General features: G+C 32.2%; 1 protein-coding gene across 1 annotated transcript; it reads right to left on the bottom strand.

Moving 5' to 3' along the window:
• Positions 1 to 5,313: 5,313 nt before the first annotated feature.
• On the bottom strand, positions 5,314 to 18,464 carry LOC134240293 (metal transporter CNNM4-like). The gene is made up of 6 exons (XM_062722398.1): positions 17,153 to 18,464; positions 15,195 to 15,338; positions 10,754 to 10,882; positions 9,731 to 9,886; positions 8,444 to 8,524; positions 5,314 to 7,056 (listed from the first exon to the last, which is right to left on the bottom strand). Exons 1-6 carry the CDS (start codon positions 18,462 to 18,464, stop codon positions 6,428 to 6,430), a joined length of 2,451 nt encoding a protein of 816 aa, XP_062578382.1. The 3' UTR covers positions 5,314 to 6,427.
• Positions 18,465 to 21,060: the final 2,596 nt, after the last annotated feature.

Here is a 21,060-nt window from a genome sequence, read left to right as displayed (position 1 = left end):
TGAAAATAAAATTTTTTCTCAAAATAAAATTTTTTCGCTACCTACCTACCCTATTTTTTTCGGTCAGGGGACAGGAAACAAGACTATTTCTTCTTTTGGCCTTAATTTTGTTTCACAGCTTTAACGATCAAATCATTGCAATATTATTTCTAGTACTTGCTTTCAGTGTCATAGTTTTAAAGCTTATATTAACTAATATTTTCAACCCTTGATGTTTAAAATCCATATAAGCGTTACAGTTCATCATTCAGTTTGAAATTTTTATGAAAAAGTTCCATTTTCCTTGATTGAGCTTATTCCAATACAAGAATTGCTCCAGGGGGAGATAACTGGTAATTTATGTAGAATCTCCATCTGTAAATTTTGTCATAATGAAAATCAAGTGTCTTAACTTTTTTTATCTCATCAACGAATCAATTAACGGTTACGAATTGGTAATTATTAATCTAAATAACATTTCATTTCTTAGATTTGGGTAGAATTTCTTTGAAATTATTGATGATTTCAGTGCCATTCTGCATGTTCAGTTTTACATGTATGTTATTTTTATGGTACTGACGTTTGCTTTATTTTTTTTCTTATAAAGGGGATTTAAGCGAGTGAAGTTTATGTTACATTTTCTATCCTTATTCATTGTCTGCTTTAAATAAAACCTTGTTACTGTGATAAGATAAAGAACAGCCTGGTCCCCTTTGTAAATAGCTTCCCTTTTGTAAATTAAGCAACATGGTAGACAATTTTTTTTTTCGTCTGCTATGGTGTACATATACATAATATATATCTGTTGTTGGGTGCTAATCAATACATACCTGGTAATATCTACATGTATACTATTAAATAGAAATAATATATTGTTATCATGTGAGAGAGATTACTCTGCACTTTGTACATGTAGAATGAGTGAAGTTTTGAGTCATATATAAGATCTGTTTTCCTGTAGAGAAAAATCATTTAAAAGCAATAAAAAATATCAAAAACCTGTTCATTTGACATTTGTTTAGCTTGAAAAAAAGTATGTCAACATGAGTCAACATGCTTATAATATACCAGGCTTACATCAAGTTAGCCTTACTCTGGGGCCTTCACCATGGATCTTGACCTCTACGATTTTAGAGATGGTTGCATATTTTCAAATTTTTAGCCGAGACCTTGATGTTTGCTTCCATAAAACCGAGATTCTTAATACTCATCTGGATAAGGAACCTAGAGAAAAGTCATGGACTACAAAAACTGTTAAAAGATCCTAATAGTAATAACTGAAGTTTCAGTATAAATGAGTTCTTCACATCTGAGTTTTACTGTAGTATATACTGCACAAAAAAATTCTACAAGACCTTTTTTAAAAGTTAACATGTTGAAGGTGACATGACCAACTTAGTCGCACCCTATAGCAAGAATGTTTAAAACCTCTTGACATGAATTTTACAATTTTGGTAAAATAAAAGGTCAATTCCCATTTCAATTGTACAAAAAGTTTTTCCACTACAAGAAGGATAGAAATAATATCAAGGATGAAAATTCAAATATGAATAAATTCAATCAAACGTACCTTGTAACCAGAATGTGAAGAAATTCACCTTGCATTTACTTGTAATTACACTGTAATAACTCTTCTGGCAAAGAGCGAAGTACTTGTATTAGGAAAAGATCATAAAATTACAATTTGGTGTAAAAATCTTTTGTATGTATCTACAAAACTTGGAAACAACAAAATGAGCAAAGAGTGATAACTCTTAAAAACATTATAATATTCCATTGAATGCACTACCTGGATTTTAAACAAGCCTCAAATTCTCCTTGTAAATCTAAACAACTCTACAAAAATCTGATGTGGCTTTATGAAATAAAAAGAGGAATGAATAACGCTAAACTAAGAAGAATGTACATAGGGCATCATGACTGAGAAAGAAATCCCTAGAAAGCATTATCAACAGCTCTAATACACTGGAGTTGTACACGAGGAATTAAAAGATCCATTTTCATGAGGACTCTTGAAGAACAGAGTTCCTAGCAACATGGCCAAAAATCTTCAGAAAAGTGACAATATTTGATACATATTCCTCAAATAAAATGTTCCATACAATACGTTTATACATTTATATCTTTCTTATGATGTTGACTTATCCATGTTCATTATCAATCTGACAAGAAGACATACTACAGAAGAGGTAGATGTAATAATTATATGCCAGCAAATATACACCGTGAAAGAAAACATTCAGAATTTATTGTTCAAGTTGGCTATATTTTCCTATATTCCAGCAGTGATAAATGATAACAAATACCCTGCTTAAAAGTCTTTATTTTTGTTAACTTTTATGTACACATCACAAAAATACAGAACATTAGTTTAAGGTGGGGAAAAACAATGACATTCTCCTTGCTATTTTACGTATACACTGTACATATATATAATTCATTCTACTACATGTAAAACTGAACAATTTACACTTTTTTTACTAACAGTTTCAAAATATATAAAAGTAACAATTTGTTGTAAGTAAAACAATACCATTTTACTACAAAATTTCATAAAGTTCATCACCCCATCCCCATTTTTTCTCTTCCAGAATAAACATTTAATTATAGACAAAGTGAACTCTAAACTTTACAAAGAGGTCTCAATTATTGAATATAGCAGTGGACAGTGTAAGCGGCAAAAGTCTCAACTTCTTTTATTTTCATAAAATCATTTACATTGGTGCAAAAATAAGATAAAATCATGGGAAACATTTTTGATGGCGTAATGCATGTCTTATGATGGTGCTATGGTAAGTATTGATGAATCATTACACAAACACAAAAATCCACTACCTTAAAGCTCTTTTTACACAATACCCTGACTTCTCTTCCTGTAGGGTGAATACAATTACATCGGCACATGAAAATTTACAGACTTGCCAAAGACACAGAATGTGAACAACCATCTACAATAATAAATATCTCTACTAATTATCTCCCCTCCCCCTTCCCTCTCTTTCAGAAAAAAAAAACTTGGACAAACACTGTTCAAACTTAAGTATAAGAAGAATATATATATAAAAAAAAATTGGCAGTTCACAGAGAGATAAAATATTCCACAATACTGAAAACTATGATATACTTTATACATGTTGAATACTGCTAAAAGATATTGCTTGGGGTTTTAAAGACAAGTTTCTAATGTAGATGAAATATGAAGGATTGTTATAATTAACTGACTTATAAAAGCATGGAAAAGCTTGAATACCAATTTAAAATAAGAATTTGTATGAAAAAAGTAAGATGCACCAATGATGAACAACATTGCACAAAGTAGGAGTTTACAAAGTTTTAAATAATCTGTTCTAGGAGTGAATATTTTCCCTTCAATTTCAATCATTCTTTTTATACCTGTCTAGATAAAGAAAATTTGATTTTCTTTTTACAATATCTGACATCATCTTGGGCAATGCAGACTTTGAAAATAGTTTTCAATTATTCTTTTTATACCTGTCTAGATAAAGAAAATGGCTTCTCCTCCTTTGAACAAATACTGTATACAGGGTTATTTTCGCCCCGTCTTATTTTCGCCCTTTCACATCTGAAAACAAGTTTGCCCCGTTTTAAATTCGTCCAAAAAGATTTTTGATTTAAGATATTATACTGTTTACATTGAATTCGCCCCGTTTTAAATTCGCCCACACCAGACTAGGGCGAATGGGGCGAAAATTAAACACGGGCGAAAATTTCCCTGTATACAGTATTCTACATATAACACCTAATACAAATCATTTTTAAAAATCATCCTTTTTTTTTTTTTTTCTGGTTATTCCTTAGATTCTTTTTTTCCTCTCAAAATTATTTAAATAATAAACTTTTCATTTAAAAAAACTCATAAAACAGGACTAGAAAGGGGGGTTATAGTTGCATGATAAGGATATAGGATTTTTGTTGAATAACTAACTATTAAATTAACAAAATTACTACATTTTTTGTACTAATAAAGACATTTTGATCCCAAAGTAATTATTATTTTTGGTGACTACTTTCTACATTTGGACGGCTTGTCACAAGAATGTATAAAATAAATTATGAATAGAAAAATAAAAACAATATCATAATATTTTAACTCATATCTAAGCAAAATAAGAATGCATTTAAAACTATGTTATAAAATAACTATTGTGCTCTAAGTACTTTCTACAATGACTTTTTCTAAGTTAAGCATTTTAAATTTGTGTAGGATTACTTTAATATCAATAATAATATTTAATAGTAAAATTGTATCATACTTCTATTTGCTGCATTGAAAAATATCTATAAACTTGCAATTTTTCCCCCCAAGTCATGATTAAATTATACATACATGTAGTTAATATGAGGATAAACTAGGAGACATGTAACAATTTACTCTGCACAAATTAAGTTTTGTATGGAATGTCAGGAGACAATATGAACTGTACAAATTACTGGCAAATAACTAATTAATATCAGACACAATAAACTACAAAACTATGTTAAACATAACAAAGAAAAACAACATACATCTTCCAACATTCGACCTCAATGTTTATTTACTCTGAGATTAAAAAAAAAAATTTGAATAAAGTTTGAATTGCTCATTCACAATCTTGTTGCATTTGTTCATTGCATTTTTTCCAAAATATGCTTGGAAAGCAAATTGAATTCAAAACATTAAAAACAAAGGCCACAGTGCTCACCTGTATTCCTTGGTTCTGCTTTCTGCATTTGGGTCCTGCTTCTCTCGGGACAAAAAAATCCCCCAGTCTGACTAAAGTCAGCCCCTACAATTTCACTTCGTTCGAATCAAGTGAAATAGTAGGGGCTGACTTTAGTCAGACTGAAAAATCCCCCTTTTTTTAAAATTCCGTTCAAGACGTAATATTGTGGCCAAATCCTAGAAAGCATGACTCTTCAATTATAAAAATTATATCATCTTATTGAAGGATGGTTTTGGAAAAGTTTGGTTTAAACTGATGCAGGGTTCTTGTGAAGATAAAAATATGAAAAGGTAATTGAAAGACAGAGAACAAACAACTCACGATAGAATAATCTCGCTGGACTGTTTTGTTCAGGTGAAGAAAAAACTACTCTGTGTTAGTAATGAGGAAAGACATATAGGTTTCTTTTAAAGATATTGAACACTCGCATACCTTCACATAATACTGGGTGCTTCACAAGACAGGGTTTAAAATATTCACTTCCATATAGGTAATGCCACAAGCAGTATACTACATTTACATATTTTACATCTTCATATTTTCAATAGGTCTGAATTTGCAGGGGTTATTTCCCATCCGACACCATACTGGAAGTCAAACAAGCCTCTTTGGGCAACCGATTTTAAACTTGGCAGAAATATAATGGCAAAAAATCATTAAATTCTAAAATTATGAATTACAGGAAGCTTGTGTTAACATAAATTCATAAGAAAAATTATGTTATCTTCACCCAGTTGCCCACTATGACAAGTAAAAATTTGTTTAATGATGAAGGAATTCTTTATTCTTGCATGCCTCCAATATGGCAACCAAAGGGAAATAACTCTTGCTAAAATCGTGTCTATGGAAAATAAATTATCCATACATGTTTTTATCATCTATAACTAAAATAAACATGATTTTAGGAGGGAAACAGAACAGCACAATAGAAAACACTTAGAAAACACACTGAACAATAACACGGATATTAACAATGCTGTACATTGACTTTACATATTATATTTGCATAAAACTGCAGAATTGCCACAACAATTAAGAAAGAGAGAATCATATATAGTGATAAAAGATGACCTTTTCTCTTTTAAATTTCATATAAATTTGTTTAGACAGTAACATTACAAGCTAATGATGAGGGTTTTCAAACAACTTTTTTTTTTAGATATCTTTAACCTTTTGTATTCTATCTACTCTGGTCATTGCTGAAACTGTAAAACACATTATTATGACATTACTAACAGTGAAATAATATACAAATTAAAAGATAAAAGACGTAACTATCAAGTGATGTCTGTCTTGAAAAGAAAAATGCAAACAAATAAGTGTTACAAAAAGCAAACCACCTTGTGTCTCTTTTTATAAACTACAAGTACAAAATGAGTAACATTCCTTGAAAATTCACTTGAAAAAAAAGTTAATACACGTACATATCTTTTTTAACAAATGCATGATATGCTTTTATACAGAAAACTGACATAATGAGCTCAGTCTATAAACAACAATAATTTAAGTATCTTTACTTCAAACCATTGATCAGTCAAACAAGTAAGTATTGAAAAGCGCCATTAAAACATAACAATATTCCTCAATACTGGAAATAACAATACACTGTCTACATTTTCAAAGTTTTTTTTTTTTTTCGGAACAAGAAAATATCAAAGAGAAGAAAGAGAAATAGCAGCAGAACCTCTGTGTTCATCCTCTGATGATGGAGAACAGAATCTGTGTCATGAAGACTCTTGATCTTTGTCACCAGTTTTACAGGTGGTTGTTATTAAGGGGGTGTGTTCATGCTGTTCTGGGTGACCTTCATTGTCTGATTTTGCATCCTCCCATCCTAGACTATCGCTGTCACCTGAGCTGACCTTCGACTCCAGACACTGACGGGCTAAATCGTTCTCATTTGGCTCTGTAGCGGATCGCTCTCTAGTCTCAACCTTACCATGGTCTCCAGACATGTTGTGGATGACGATGCCTCCATCCGTTGAATTGTGGACTCTCCATTCACCTGAGTCGGTTCTGGTTTGTATCTGGTTGGTGAACGGAACCGACAGACTCGAAGCCCTCCTCATTTTATCAGGATTACGACTGCCGTTAAGATGGTGGTTGTCATTATTAGATAGGTTAGATAAGATTTTTGCTTTGTGCCACTCTTTGGCAAAGGCTTCATCCTCACTCTTGACATTGGTTTTGCCCATCATGGTTGCCCTTCTAGCTGCAATGTACTGGGCACGTCGTACCCTAACAAACAGTAGGTTTGATTCTACCCTGACTGAGAAATCTGGTATGTAGGGCTCTAACTTACTATACAGGCTCTCAGTACTGCTAGGATAAATCAGAGAGTTGTCAGTAATCTCTGAAAAAATTAAAAAAAGTTAGATTGATTACTTAATTGTCAATAAGGCCAGGTAAAATTAATCTTTAGATTCTCATCCTAATTTGCTAAAAAATCGGGGCGGGTGGGCGGATTTTATTTTTTATTTTTTATAATTCTTAAATTGTAAGTATCAACAAAACATGGATTTCTTGTACACATATTTTTATTATGTCAATGCCAATATGAATACGGTAGATTTTTTTTCATATTCTTTTAAATATTTAAAGAAAATTCTTGCTTAAATTATTAGATATTTATTGTTAATTAACAAATTATCAAGTACACATATACGGCACCCGCAAAACAAAAATTAAATGAGGTGGGGTTCTGATACCAATAAATTTTGTATGCATCACTTCTAATCGGCCTTTCCCTAAATATCCTTAAGTTTTACCTACAAATCCCTCTGTTTTCTGTAAAATATCATATATTTCCACCTTCCTCAAAAATTGGATCGTTCTTGAGACTTGACATTTTCGACAATAAAATAGGTCATATTTACAAAATCTATAAAATATTCTAATAATATATCCTACCGAAAAAACCTAGGCCTGAACAGTTTTAAGATTTAATATTTTCTTAGCACTAAACATTCTCTAAAGTCTGCCTACGATGTTTTATTTTTTTTTTTAATCAAATCAAAATCACACACAGTAAATTGGAGATCGTTAAAACTTGACCAGGTGTCATTTTCCATGTCTATTTTTATTATATACTTTATAGTTTTAAAAAATCTTTAAAAAACTTGCTCATGCCAGTGATGGTATCTAGATGTGTTTATGCTATTATTATTTCTCTGCCTTCTCTATACTGACAAATAATCTTTTCCTGACATTTATTGCCGATTTTTCTCCATTCTTCACATGGCTCTTTTGCTATAAATAGCGACACGCGACTTTTAATACAGACGGGAGATAACTCTTAAACTTCATCCAAATTCTTACTGAATAAAAATACATGAAAATGCCTTTATTAACACCAAAAAATCAAAATAAAAAACGCCGGGGCGGGAGACTTTGAGAGGGGCGGGCGGGGATGAGAATCTAAAGATTAATTTTATCTGGCCTAATTCATATAATAATAATAATGTTTTAAATTTGCCCAAATGAGGGTAGGGCGAAAGGGGCGAAAATAAAATGGGGGCGAAAATTTCCCTGCATACAGTAAATCATTTGGTAATAACCTATAATTCTGAAATACTCCACAAAACAGAAAAGCACCATTTGACATTTGGTCATTTATGATGAAAAAAAATAATTATAAATTGAAAGATAATTATGAATTTTGGAAATGCTTCCCTGAAATACATTTTATACTATATGTATATAAATTCTTTAGACAGATATTCCTATAACAATATACATACTCAATGCCTGACTGCCATAATAAGAGAATGGTCCAGTGAAAAACCGCAATCCTTCCTTACCAACCGTCACCTCAACGTTACCTGCAAAAACAATCAACATTGATTTACCTGCATATCATAAACAATCAACATTAATTTACCTGCATATCATAAACAATCAACATTAATTTACCTGCATATCATAAACAATCAACATTAATTTACCTGCATATCATAAACAATCAACATTGATTTACCTGCATATCACAAACAATCAACATTAATTTACCTGCATATCATAAACAATCAACATTAATTTACCTGCATATCATAAACAATCAACATTGATTTACCTGCATATCATAAACAATCAACATCGATTTACCTGCATATCAAATAGAATCTATGTTACCTGCATATCATAAACAATCAACATTAATTTACCTGCATATCAAATAGAATCTATGTTACCTGCATATCATAAACAATCAACATTACTTGGTATCATAATTTCAGAACATTTAATAAATGTCAATCTAACCTGTAAATCTGTACTTAGCTTACTGTACTCTATTGATGAGGAAGTTAATTAAGCATTGAATTCATATTATGGGATGTCTTCGGTCCTACATGTATAACACACCTGGCCGTGCCAACAAATTGAATACCGTGCGTTAGCGCAGTATGATAATTTGTCGGCCCGGCCAGGTGTGTTATAGGATCTAAGACATCCCAAAATATGACTTCAATACTTATATTTACATTCTTTAATTTTTCCTCTTCATAATTGTTTATTTCTGTTATCTTTCATGTGAATTTAGTGCCCTTCAAAACTGGTGTGCTTTATAGACGTAAGAGATGTTTGTGACGTTTGTGACGTCTTGAAGTTAAATAACGCAAACAAACATTGCGAGGAAAAAAAGGGACACATTAATTTTAAATCCACATTTGTTGTATTGTTAGGTTAATTCAACAGGGATAATTTTTATTTATTAAATTGTGTCAAACAATGAACATTTTGGTGTTCATAAAGTATTGAAAAGGCATACCGGTATAGTTCCTACAGTATATTCTAGCGCGCGGTGACAAGGTTTCGCGTGTGTTATAGAGATTTGAACATCGTGGATTACTTATGGATTTCGCAAAGAAAATTACACTAAATGTAAATATTTTTATTTTAATATGTGTACAGGTTCTTTGATAGAGAACATAATACTGAACCTTAAAATACAACCAAAGGTAAAGAAAATAGATGACTTCCTTTTTTTCTCTAATACAAGTCAAAGAAAGATAACTCCACAATCCTACCTTGCAGAATCAGTATGAAGTAATCACAGGGCACATTCTCCCTGAAGAGGTATTGATCAGAGTTTTCTTTCTTGACAATCTCTTCCACAACATTCTGGCGAATCAGTTTCTTCAGCACATTCTCTGACACAAATTCTTCTTTGAACAGATCAACAGCTGAAATACATGCATCACAAAATAAAACTAGAGACCCATGGACAACATTGCTTCATACACTCACTTGAGTCACCTTGCCCCTGCATGCTCTTCATAAGCCAAATTTTCCCAGTGTACATGGTGTATATTCCTAAGTAAAATTTTGATTCTCATTTATTGCCCAACCCTACTCCTGGGGGTTGAAGATTTAAAACAAACTTTAATCTATACACATGTACTACATACATACTTTCAAATCTATGACTTATCATGCAATTGCTGCACTTGAGAAGAAGAATTTTAGAAAGTTTCTTAATTTCCTTTCTATTCCTGTGTAAAACTTTGTTTGTCCATTGTGGCCCAACCCTGCCCCCTTACATCCTGATTTGAATATATTTTAATGTCAAGAACCTTTCAAATAAATTTTAACACTTCTGGTCCAGTGGTTCAGAAGAGAGAGATTTTAAAAGACCTTTCCTTTTATATCATATAGACTCTAGTATAGTTCTTTTCAAGTGGTTCAAAAAAGGTTTTTGAAAGATATCACAAACTTATCAAATTTTAATGAACTTTTTAATTATCTCCCCCTAAAGGTGGCCAAGGCCCTTACTTGAAGAATTTTGAATCCAGATGATCTATTGGGTTGAAATTGTGAGAAGTTAAAGAGGCCAGACAAAATATGATCAGAATAGCTCACCTGAATTCTCAGCTCAGGTGAGCTAAAAATCAATGTACATATTTGTTATTTTTAAGGTTTTCTTTTTCTTTTGTTTTAAATATCAATTTGCTTGCAAAGAAATCTATAAATGCACAGTAACTCTTAATGCAGATCTACAGTTATTACAGAGGTAAGATCTGATTTTCAAACTTAAATTTTCCTGCACTCACACGTTGACAAGAAGCGGAATGCAGCCAGAGCCAGCTGAGGGGAGATAAGTATAGAAGTGGTCTCCGACGTGTTGAACATACTGAAGTCCTGCTTAGCCAAGGTGCGTCGAGTCTTCTTCCTGTTGTCAACTATAAGACAACAAATTATATTATTATTTAATCGATGAAAATTTGCAAAAATTCTTTGTTAATACAATTACATATATGTATATTTGATATCTCACTGAGCAAGCTAAGTCTGTGCTCAGAATGGCCATAAGTTTTTAAGTTTACATGTATGTCAATTTTTCTGAACTGACCCTTATGATTTTGTTTCCTCCTTTCAATTTTAATTAACTTTACAAAAATTAAAATGTCCAAAACCAATGTTCCTTATGTGCAATTGATTCTTAACTCCCAATACATGCCAAAATCTATGCCGATATTTTTTTTTGTTGATATTAAACACTCCTGCATCAAAGCAGCAACACATTGAATAATGAGTCATTGCTATTCATATTTTTTCTTCCAGTAATAAAATGCATATCCCCATTGATTTCAAGTGAACATGAAGAGGTTGCTATTGGAATCGATTCTCTGCCAGACGCCAGCCAGGTATTGATCAATCACACATCGGACAATAGTATCCACTCATTAAAATACAAATATAGGCTATCAATTTAATATCAAACTCTGTCATAATATGGGGAGCTTAATGATGTCAAAAAACCTTATTATAGAAAACACTGTTAATGCTAACAGCCGAGAAGAGAATGTAACCCTTTACTTTACTTCTGTAACACTTCTGCTGAGGCCGCAGTTCGTTTCTGCAGAAGCAATGATTCAAAAGAAGTAATTACTTACAAAACCTGCCAAGAAACTTATCCATAACAATCCTAATGGGACTTAATTAGTATCAACCATAAAGTACAAAATAAATGAGATACCTCTCTAATGTGTTAGCATTGACCTAGCATTTATTTCAATTACAGTGATGAAGTACTGTATACCCCTTATTTTTAATATGACTATATTTCTGCACGGAAAGGCAATATAGCATTGCAATTATTCACAAAGCTTGATTTTAGTATATTCATTAAAGAAAATGTTCTTATTGTTGAAGTTTTTTCCTAAGTAAGACAATATCCTGATCTTTAGAATTAATTAGAATAAATCAGATTTCTCTTATTTTGATGAAGGCGTGTTGTTCTGAAAAATATGCAAAATAAGTAATTTTGCAGATACAAAAGGTCAGCCCTGTCAGATTTTGTGTGTAAACAGCTCTGTGATATTGGCTGCTGTCTTCAAGGCATTTCTTTACATAATGTGTAGTATGCATACAGTATCTGAGAATCTGTGACACTGAATTGAGTCAATTGACTCAGTTAACAAGAGTACGCATCTTTTTCTCCAGTTTATTTTTTAATTGTAGTGATAAAACTCAAATCTTAAAAAATGTTTAAAAAAATTCCTATTTTTTTTAGATTTTAATATAGCCTTTTAAGAATTTTTCACTCACATGGAGATGCCACCACTTTACCGGTGGATAGCTGCAAATTTTGTCCTATGCTTGACACTCATGGCCATTGAGCAGTAAGGGATCTTTTTCATGCCAGCACGTACTGCGACATGGGACCTTGGTTTATTTCATCTGAAGGGCCGGTCTCCACATTCCATAGTGGGATTCCAACCCACGACGTAAGGATCAACTCCTTACTTCGCAACTCTAGAGCAGACACTCTAACCACTGCCCCACGCAGGCGACCTTGAACTTATGTAAATGTCTGCATCATGTTATTTTTAGGGCATGATCAAGCTATACTAGCAGTAATGACACTTGGACTTTAGCAGTTCAGTATCTCAAAGATCATTATCTCGAACACTGTGAACATGTTGAGAAACGTGGGAGTTCTAAATACTTATGTATTTTATTTCAGTATTTTTAGTAACCCTCCATATCTTGAATCCTCAGATTTCTTGAGTTTTTTTTGAACTACACTGTATATTTGTACATGTATTACATGTACATGTATTTACATGTACATGTATTACGAAGCAACAGAAGTCTTAGTTTTATCTTTAGTTATATCCCATTTGGACTATTGCAATGTGATTCTGTATGGTATATCGCAAGGAGAAATCATCAAAATGCAAAGAATTCAAAATATGTGCGCAAAACTAGTTTTAAACCGCAAAAAATATGACAGTTCTAAGAAAGCCCTTTCTGATCTTCATTGGCTACCAATCAAATGCAGAATATCTTTTAAAATTCTAACATTCATGTACAATTGTTCTGTTGGCCAAGCACCGGAGTATTTAAAAGAACTGTTAACGAAAAAAACATCAAATGTCAATTTACGCTCTTCAAGAAATTCTGAAAGTCATTATAATGTTCCATTTAATAAGAGAAAAACCTTTAGTGACAGAAGTTTTAGTACCATCGGCCCCAAACTGTGGAATGAACTGCCAACCAGTATTCAAAACTCAGGATCAATTGACATTTTCAAAAACAAATTAAAAAATTACTTTTTCAGAGACTTCAATTCCTTGTTTTAATTCTTCGTATGTATGTAGTATTATGTGTAAAAAAAAGGACTTTATGAATATGTATAATTTATGTATATATGTAAATATCTTTTATTTTCTTAATGTACAACGCCATTGAATACGTTTTATGTAAAAATAGGCGTTTAATTAAATAAACAAGTTTCAAGTAAACAAGTTTCAAAATTTAAAAAAAGGCTGCTACTAATTCAACATATGCAGAGGGCGGGGAGTTTTAATAGCTGATGGTCTGCATCTTTTTTTTTCATGTGAATAACTTTACATAATTTTTCTAATAAAATTAATCATTTGTACTTTAATTCAGTTACAATGTAGCCTCCATGAAAAAAATTTTATATCTTTCCTGCTCATTAATTTCATAACATAGGTGACACCAATGACATTTGTTGCTTTATACAACCTAGAGAATTGTTAATGGCCTAAGGATAGGAAAAAAATATGACGTCAAGTCTTGTACAACCTTGATGTAAAGAAGATTGAACTACCACCAAAATCATATTCTGAGAGATTACGATCTTTGCCAGTCAAATGTGACAATCCACTCCTCTTTTTATTCACAGAAAGAGAAGAGGAGAAGATTATAAAACCTGGCTAGCAAAGATGACAGCAAGTGTAGTCTCTAAAAAATTAAAAAGGCTGTAATTCAATCAAATATTATTGAAGCGGACTGAAATGAAAGCCTGCTCTGTTACTCATTGATCAATGTTTTCTCACATACCAAAGAATAAGGGCAATACCTCCTTGAGTTTAGAAAAAAAGTGCAAAATTCAAGTGGGATACAGACAGAGGGACAGACACAGAAAGGATCTCCAGCCCCCTCCAATTACACTTGTAGGGACTATAATATGTCAAAACTGTATTTAGATTAAAGATTTTATATTGAAAAGAAAAATGTATCATGACACTTTTACAATATATTTATATTCATTTTTTTCCCAAATGATTAAAGCGTTTTACCATGTATACAGGTCTCTTACCTAAGTGTTCCTTATTGATTTGTAACTAACTTTGTTTTCTTGCTAGAAAATAAATTGGAAAGTTCAGCGCTCTTTCTGACCAATGTCTAACTGCTTATTCAGCACAAGTCTTGATGTGAAATCAATGAGATCCACCTTTCTGATCTAGGAGCTTTTTTCCGCAATGCTGAGGATGGGTTTTAAAAGCTAGAGAATAATTGAGCTAATGACACCATGGTGTATCCCATTAAAGAACCCAGTAATTAACATCTAACCATGGTCTGAAATATACATGTACTAGCTACCAGTATCGAATCTCTCTGGCTGTCACAAGGCATTGTTCAAACTACCGGTATTAAACACATTTCATTTAACCAACTTTTTCCCTGACCATTTTTTAAATGCAAAAATGTGCATGCTTCGATCTGTACCACTATCATCAAATTTCTGTTTGAAAGTAATGAGTAATATTGAATGCATATCAAATCCCAGATACAATATTTAGTACTAGATGCCAGCCTATTTTAATATCCTAAAGAATGGCATTCACAGCTTACAAACTTTAAAGTTTTTAAAAATTCAGTAAGTGGTTTCGACTTCCAAATCAGTTTATGGTACATATGTATTAGAGATATCAGAGTTTGAGATACTGAAGTTCAACTGTACATAATCTGACTTTTTACTTTTTAATTTAAGCCATTTATCTCTTCAATATTATGATAAATGATTTCTCATATAAAATAACTAAACTGCTCATTGTCAAAAGTTTTTTTTTTTTTTCTTGTGTTTTGAATGGTTCTTAACTTCTTACTCATGATCTGTTTTATCAATGATCTCATTTCTTTCTGCATGTTCTAGCGATTTGATTTGTTCTTACATATGATATCAGTATTTGATAGGTTCGTTCTTATGATATCAGTAATATTTTGATTGGTTCTTACTTATGATATCTGTTTCATCTATGATCTCTGACTGGATGATTTCCTCGATGACATCCTCCAGAGTTAAGACACCTAGTGTTTCATAGTAAGGGTCCCCATCTCCTTCATTATTAACCCTCCTCACTATTGCCATGTGGGAGTGACCTGTTACAAAAAAGAACACATCATACATTTATATACATGTATTTCCAGCTTACTTTATACTCAAGCAGTTTTGACAATTTGCACTACTTAAAATGTTTTAAATGTAAAAATAATAACTAGCTAGCTTCTATATCCTTAAAATTTCGATTATTTTTTCTTCTTCTTGATCATACATGATTTACTAGTCTAGAAAAATATTCATATTCATATGACCTCAATCACCTCAGTGAGGGTCTCAAATCCCATAAATCAATGACATACAAAAGCACATAAAAGCACAAACCATACAAAAAGAGAAATCAAATCTGATTAAAGAAAAGGCTAAAACTAAAATTAAGTTTCTAAACTATCGCTGCTGTCTTGTTTACTGGTTCGGAAAGGAAAGTGGGAATCTAAGTCACCAAGGACTCTGTCAATAGTTAATGATTAATGAGTATATAAATGTGACACATCAAGTGCTTCAAAGATATTATAATAAGACAATAGGATACATCAAGACAGGTTTAACTAGCTTCAAGTAGAAGATAGGTCATATATAAGAATACAAAGTATAATGAGACACTAAGTTATAAATTACATGTACAATGTACAACCCTGCATTGTGCAATAGGGCAAAGGGAACATGGAATATCAAATACAAGAAGTGCCTAGGTGCTATACTTTTGAAATTTTTACTTATATTGATCAACATGTACAATCTTATAATCAAAATGTATCCATTACATAATTAAAATCATACACTGTAGTGAGGCTATATCAATAATAGATGCACATAATAGATTAATACAAACTATATAAATCTAAGTGTTTGTAAATTGTTGATATTTTTTGGTAATAAAATTATGTGTTTAGAGCCCATATTTTTTGCAGTGATAATGTAAAGATTTCCCGTCAACAGCTAGCACACATCAAACTTGCAAATATTTTGCAGAACAGACAATTTTTACTGAAGATTTAATTAGTATTTTATGTCCTACTGTTAGAATTCTACTTCAAGATAAAGTCAACAAATTTTGTACAAAGCTGATCATGTGATATGTTTTAGGAATCAAAACTGACATGCATGATTTCCTTAATTATGTTGACATAAATATTATCAACCAAAATACTGCAATAATCATGATACATGAAATATAACTGATACATTACATAACAAGATCACATGTTACAAATTTTCTACTAGTACTAGCAAAATCATTATATAAAACTACAAGTCTACAACAGTTATACACTGCATAAAAATTAAATTGTAGGTGTATCACTATATTCAGTATGTAAATATTTATAAAAATGAATTCAAATAATTATATATCCACTACAACACAGAAGGGAAATAATTAATATTTATAAGCATGAAACATGCTAATTGACAGTGACAAATTTTGCTGTTAAATGTACAGTTATGTAAAATAGTTTTAGAGAACACACATTTAATGCGGCATATGTTTGTCTTTACATATTATACAGTCAGTTACAGTATAAAAAGTTATGTTTAGCATGACATGTTGAAAAATGACCCTCTGACTCTCAGTAATTAATACACTCCCTTTGCATAAATTAAGCAGACAAATATGTTGAAGCGAAATATTAATTAATTCAAAACTAAGTGTAAACATGGTAAAAACTGAAATTCAACGTATTCTAAAAGCTCACACACATTGCATTCCCACATTTCATACAAGAGAATGCACTTTCACTTTTAATTTTCTCAAGGCTAAGACAATCTTAGACATTCAAATTGCAAAGTGATTTTTTTTGTAAAATGGTGTAATTTAGAAATTTTCAGTGAAAGGAATAATGTTATCTAAATTTACCTTGACGGAACTCCTGCAACATGGTGTCAAGTTTCTGATCATCAAACACGAAAATGAGGGGATGCTGATAAAATTTGATCACAGTTCGTATTGGTGTCCTGTCATCAGGATCAATCAATGCCAAGTCTTTGATGTTAAGAAGAGCTACAATGTTGCCTTGCTCACCCTCATAAATAGGGATACGTGTATACCCACGTTTCATGATTTCCGACACAGTTTCAAAGTCTAATATGCTATTGATGTCAAGCATGAAAACATCTTCAATCTTCGTCATAACCTCTGTGACAGACTTTTTTGACAAGTCTAATGCTCCTGATATGATATTAACTTCATCATTCTTAAGATCATTGAACTCTTTTGTCACTTTCACTAACTCTGATAGCTTTGCTCTATCATACACATTTCCGATTTCCTCCCCAAGGATTTTGTCTAATAACAAACTTATTGGAAAAGAAAGAGGAAAGGTCAGTAACATGAAAAGTCTTGTAATCCAAATGGTCCGAGCTCCTACAGCTAGCCCATGTCTAGAACATATGGCTTGAGGTATAATTTCACCACATATTACAATGCCCAAGGTTGCACCAATAACAGCGTACAAACCATTAGAGAGGTCATCTAACAATATTGTTAGAGAGTTGTTGACAAGCACATTTCCCAACAAAAGTGTACATAGAAGGAAATTTCCTCTCTTACGCACAGGTTCAATAGCTTTTGCATACTTTTTCTCTGAACTTGATCCACATTTTGCAATAAGCTTCAGTTCAGTTTTATCCAATGCCATTAAACCTAAATTTAATCCACTAAATAAGCCTGAAAGCATTAACAAGAAGCAAATAAATATAATTTGCAGCCATAGAGGGAGAAGTGTAGTCTCCTTGTCCTTGACAGCAAAGCGAGTCAACGTTTCCTTGCCTCCATGTTCCCACTTCTCTACCCCCTCCATGGAATAGCATACGTGGTAATACTTTCCATTTTCTGGAAGAGGTAAATTGACCACAACAGTTGCCAACGTTCCATTTTGTGCAATAGAAAGTATTGCAAATGTCTGTGATCTCTGACCATCACATGTTTCCCTCTGCGAACGGACATCAGTCGTGAAAGCTATTCTGCTTGTGTTGGCAAAGTTGCTCCCGACTAACACGATTCGCTGGTTTGTCCCGGCGGTCAAAACAAGCGTCCCAGTCTCATCCCTGGTACTGACCGCCTCCTGGGACAAAATCGCAGATAACTGTGGCAGGTCTACACCGAAAACATCCGTAAAATTTAACAAGAAAATAAACTTGAAGAAAAACCTGACATATCGAGGAGCCATCTTATTATAACAGGAAGTTGCCTAAAAGAGAAATTCGGAATCGATAGTGAGTTTCTAGTCCCGGATTATCATACCGTAGTAACAGAAAAATCAAAATGGAAAAGAAAAATTGTCTCAAGACCAAAGCCAATAAACAAATAAAAAAACCTTCTATCTGTATTAATCATCAATATGGTATTGATTCTATAAGAACGTCCATTTTTTGCAAACAAAGACAGATAACTCGATCAAACTGAGAAACATTCTAAGATACATGTACGTGTACATGTGATTTTTAATAAAAATGGAATAACAACATGAAAAAATGTAAGGTCTTAGGAGGGATTCTTCTAGTGTTTATCATATTTAGAAAATATTAATAAAATTTCCACAGATTCAATTTATTAAGACCATATCACTAAATGATAATATCAAGTACAAATTTGACTTCCACAATAAAGGTCAAGGTCATGTCAAGGTCGAAATGACGTAAAAATTCTTATTTCGAATCATGTTCAGCATTAAATACACACTGGAATACGATATACAAGTTTCTACATGTATATATGTAAAAAAAAAAAAAAATATCAATATTTTTCAAAAGCCAACAAAGCAAGCAACTTGTACTCTTGCTCAAGTTTTAATTCTTTAACAATATTTATCGATTAAACTTTGAAAATGGGACCAGGTCAAAGTTAGTTCGGTCTCGAGGTGTGTTTACAATGTCACCAGGTCTCACTTTAAATCCTTTAGTAATGTCAACTGAACTATCTCAAATAGATTCTGCATGCCAGCAAATCACACTTCCATGTTTGCTGTGTCTGGAAAAGCTTTGGTGTCCGAGTGACAATGGTGAAAGCTGAGCATCCAGTGCTTTTAAAATTAATGCAATTGGAACATGTGGCCAAGGGAAGAAGAAAAAAAAACGACCGAAAACCACCGGTCCTCAAAGTTCAGGATTTTATTTATTTAAATTATTTATTTATTCATTATTATTATTATTTTTTTTTTTTTGCATGTTTAGTCACCAGACAGAGTAAAACTGTTATGATTACATGTACACAATCTGCTATAATGACTGTGTGATGCATACAGTGTGTGTGTTTGTCTGTATCTGTGCTTGTCGCACTCACTTTCAGCACCACCCCTGGCTAACAGTTTAAGAGGTATTTTATTCATAATATACAAAGAAGTATACAATGAACATAGATTGAACAACTGAGCGGCCTATGTTAGTTCTCTCCATTTGAGACCAAGGTACAAATGTAAATACTGTACATATTTGAAGTTATACAAAGACATGATTATAAACTAATATTGAAAGGGTTAAAGATTACAAAATTGGAGAAAAAATGAGTAAAAAGTAGGCAAAAAAACAAAAAAAAAACAATAAAATTTATATATTTAACCAATGAAAAAAAAAGAAAAACAAACAAACAAAAAAATAAAGATGGAAAGGCTCATACTCGTATGATTTTTAGTACTTTCAACCTGAAGGTCAAGATTGAAAGACACTGCACATTACTTGCATAGTTTCACATTCTAAAATCTTTTAGTGTTTTGTTTGTTTTGTTTTGTTTTTTTTTAAATTATGAACTTAGTCAAAGAACAGCATATTTTCTCTAAGAGATAGACAATCATAATCAGTTAATACAATATTGACATCTCTTGGTATGTCATGGTCACTCATATAATTATGTATACTGCATTCTCATTATATCGCGGGTTCCATTGTATCGCGGTATATTCCAAAAAATCAGATACAAAGCTCATATCCTTTTTGTTGAAAAAAACTATATGTCTGTCATCTGAATGTAAATTTTTGTGATGATTAAAAAGTATGAAACATGCGTCGGAAAAGTTTTTATTCAAATTAAACATACTTTTACAGATTTTCATTCCCGTTTTTATTATATTTAGACCACTGAACTTGGAATCTAGCAAAATCCATAATGAAGTTCATGTTTGAAAGTCTTTAGTTTGTATAATTGTTAATTTTTTATATAGAATTACATCGTAAAATAAAAAAAAAATAAGAATTGAAGTCCATGTCAACTTCAAGTTTCCATGTTTTCCTATACCGGGATACTATGAGACTCCCCAATTTAGGAGGTAAATAAGACTTTGAATTTTAGAAATAGACTACAAATTAAATGATGCAAGCTTGGGAAATAATTTGACACTAAAATGTTAGGCCATAGTTTGGTTTATGAATATAATTTGGTGAAAGTTAAAGTAAAATTTGGAATTAGACTTTTTGTGCAAAAGTTTTAAGTACCGCGATATAATGAGACACCAGTATACATGTAATTAAAGACTTCCTGGCAAGATCATAACATGGGCATTGAAAGGGAAAATTAACAGAGTCTTTAAAAAGACCACGTTGTAAGCATTTTATCTGTGTTTGCTGTGAAAAGGAAGCAAAAATATGTCTTCCCTGCCAGGTACAGCCTCTCCACAGTTAGAACTTTGTAGCCCAGATATGGGATCCTCCTCGAGGTAGCAGATGGAAAGTGGGTACCTTGCGGCCCCAAGCAGAACCACAAGGTCTTGGAGGAGACCAGACCCCTCCCCTAAATGCACGGCATGCACGGCCCACCGGTGTTTGGATATGCTC

Source organism: Saccostrea cucullata, unplaced genomic scaffold (assembly GCF_032062105.1).
Source record: "Saccostrea cucullata isolate Sc308-1 unplaced genomic scaffold, CSIRO_AGI_Scuc_v1 ctg43, whole genome shotgun sequence".
In the NCBI taxonomy this organism is placed as follows: domain Eukaryota; kingdom Metazoa; phylum Mollusca; class Bivalvia; order Ostreida; family Ostreidae; genus Saccostrea; species Saccostrea cuccullata.
The sequence above is the reverse complement of the archived record's forward strand: the minus strand, read 5'-3'. Positions and strand labels throughout refer to the sequence as shown.

Excerpts from the sequence above, each read along its gene's own strand:
- LOC134240293 (XM_062722398.1), bottom strand. The coding sequence starts at position 18,464 with ATGGCTCCTCGATATGTCAGGTTTTTCTTCAAGTTTATTTTCTTGTTA. Across the intron at positions 15,339-17,152 it reads GTTGCAGGAGTTCCGTCAAG|GTCACTCCCACATGGCAATA; the intron begins GTAAATTTAGAT and ends TTTTTGTAACAG. Across the intron at positions 7,057-8,443 it reads TTATGGCAGTCAGGCATTGA|AGATTACTGACAACTCTCTG; the intron begins GTATGTATATTG and ends TAATTTTTTCAG.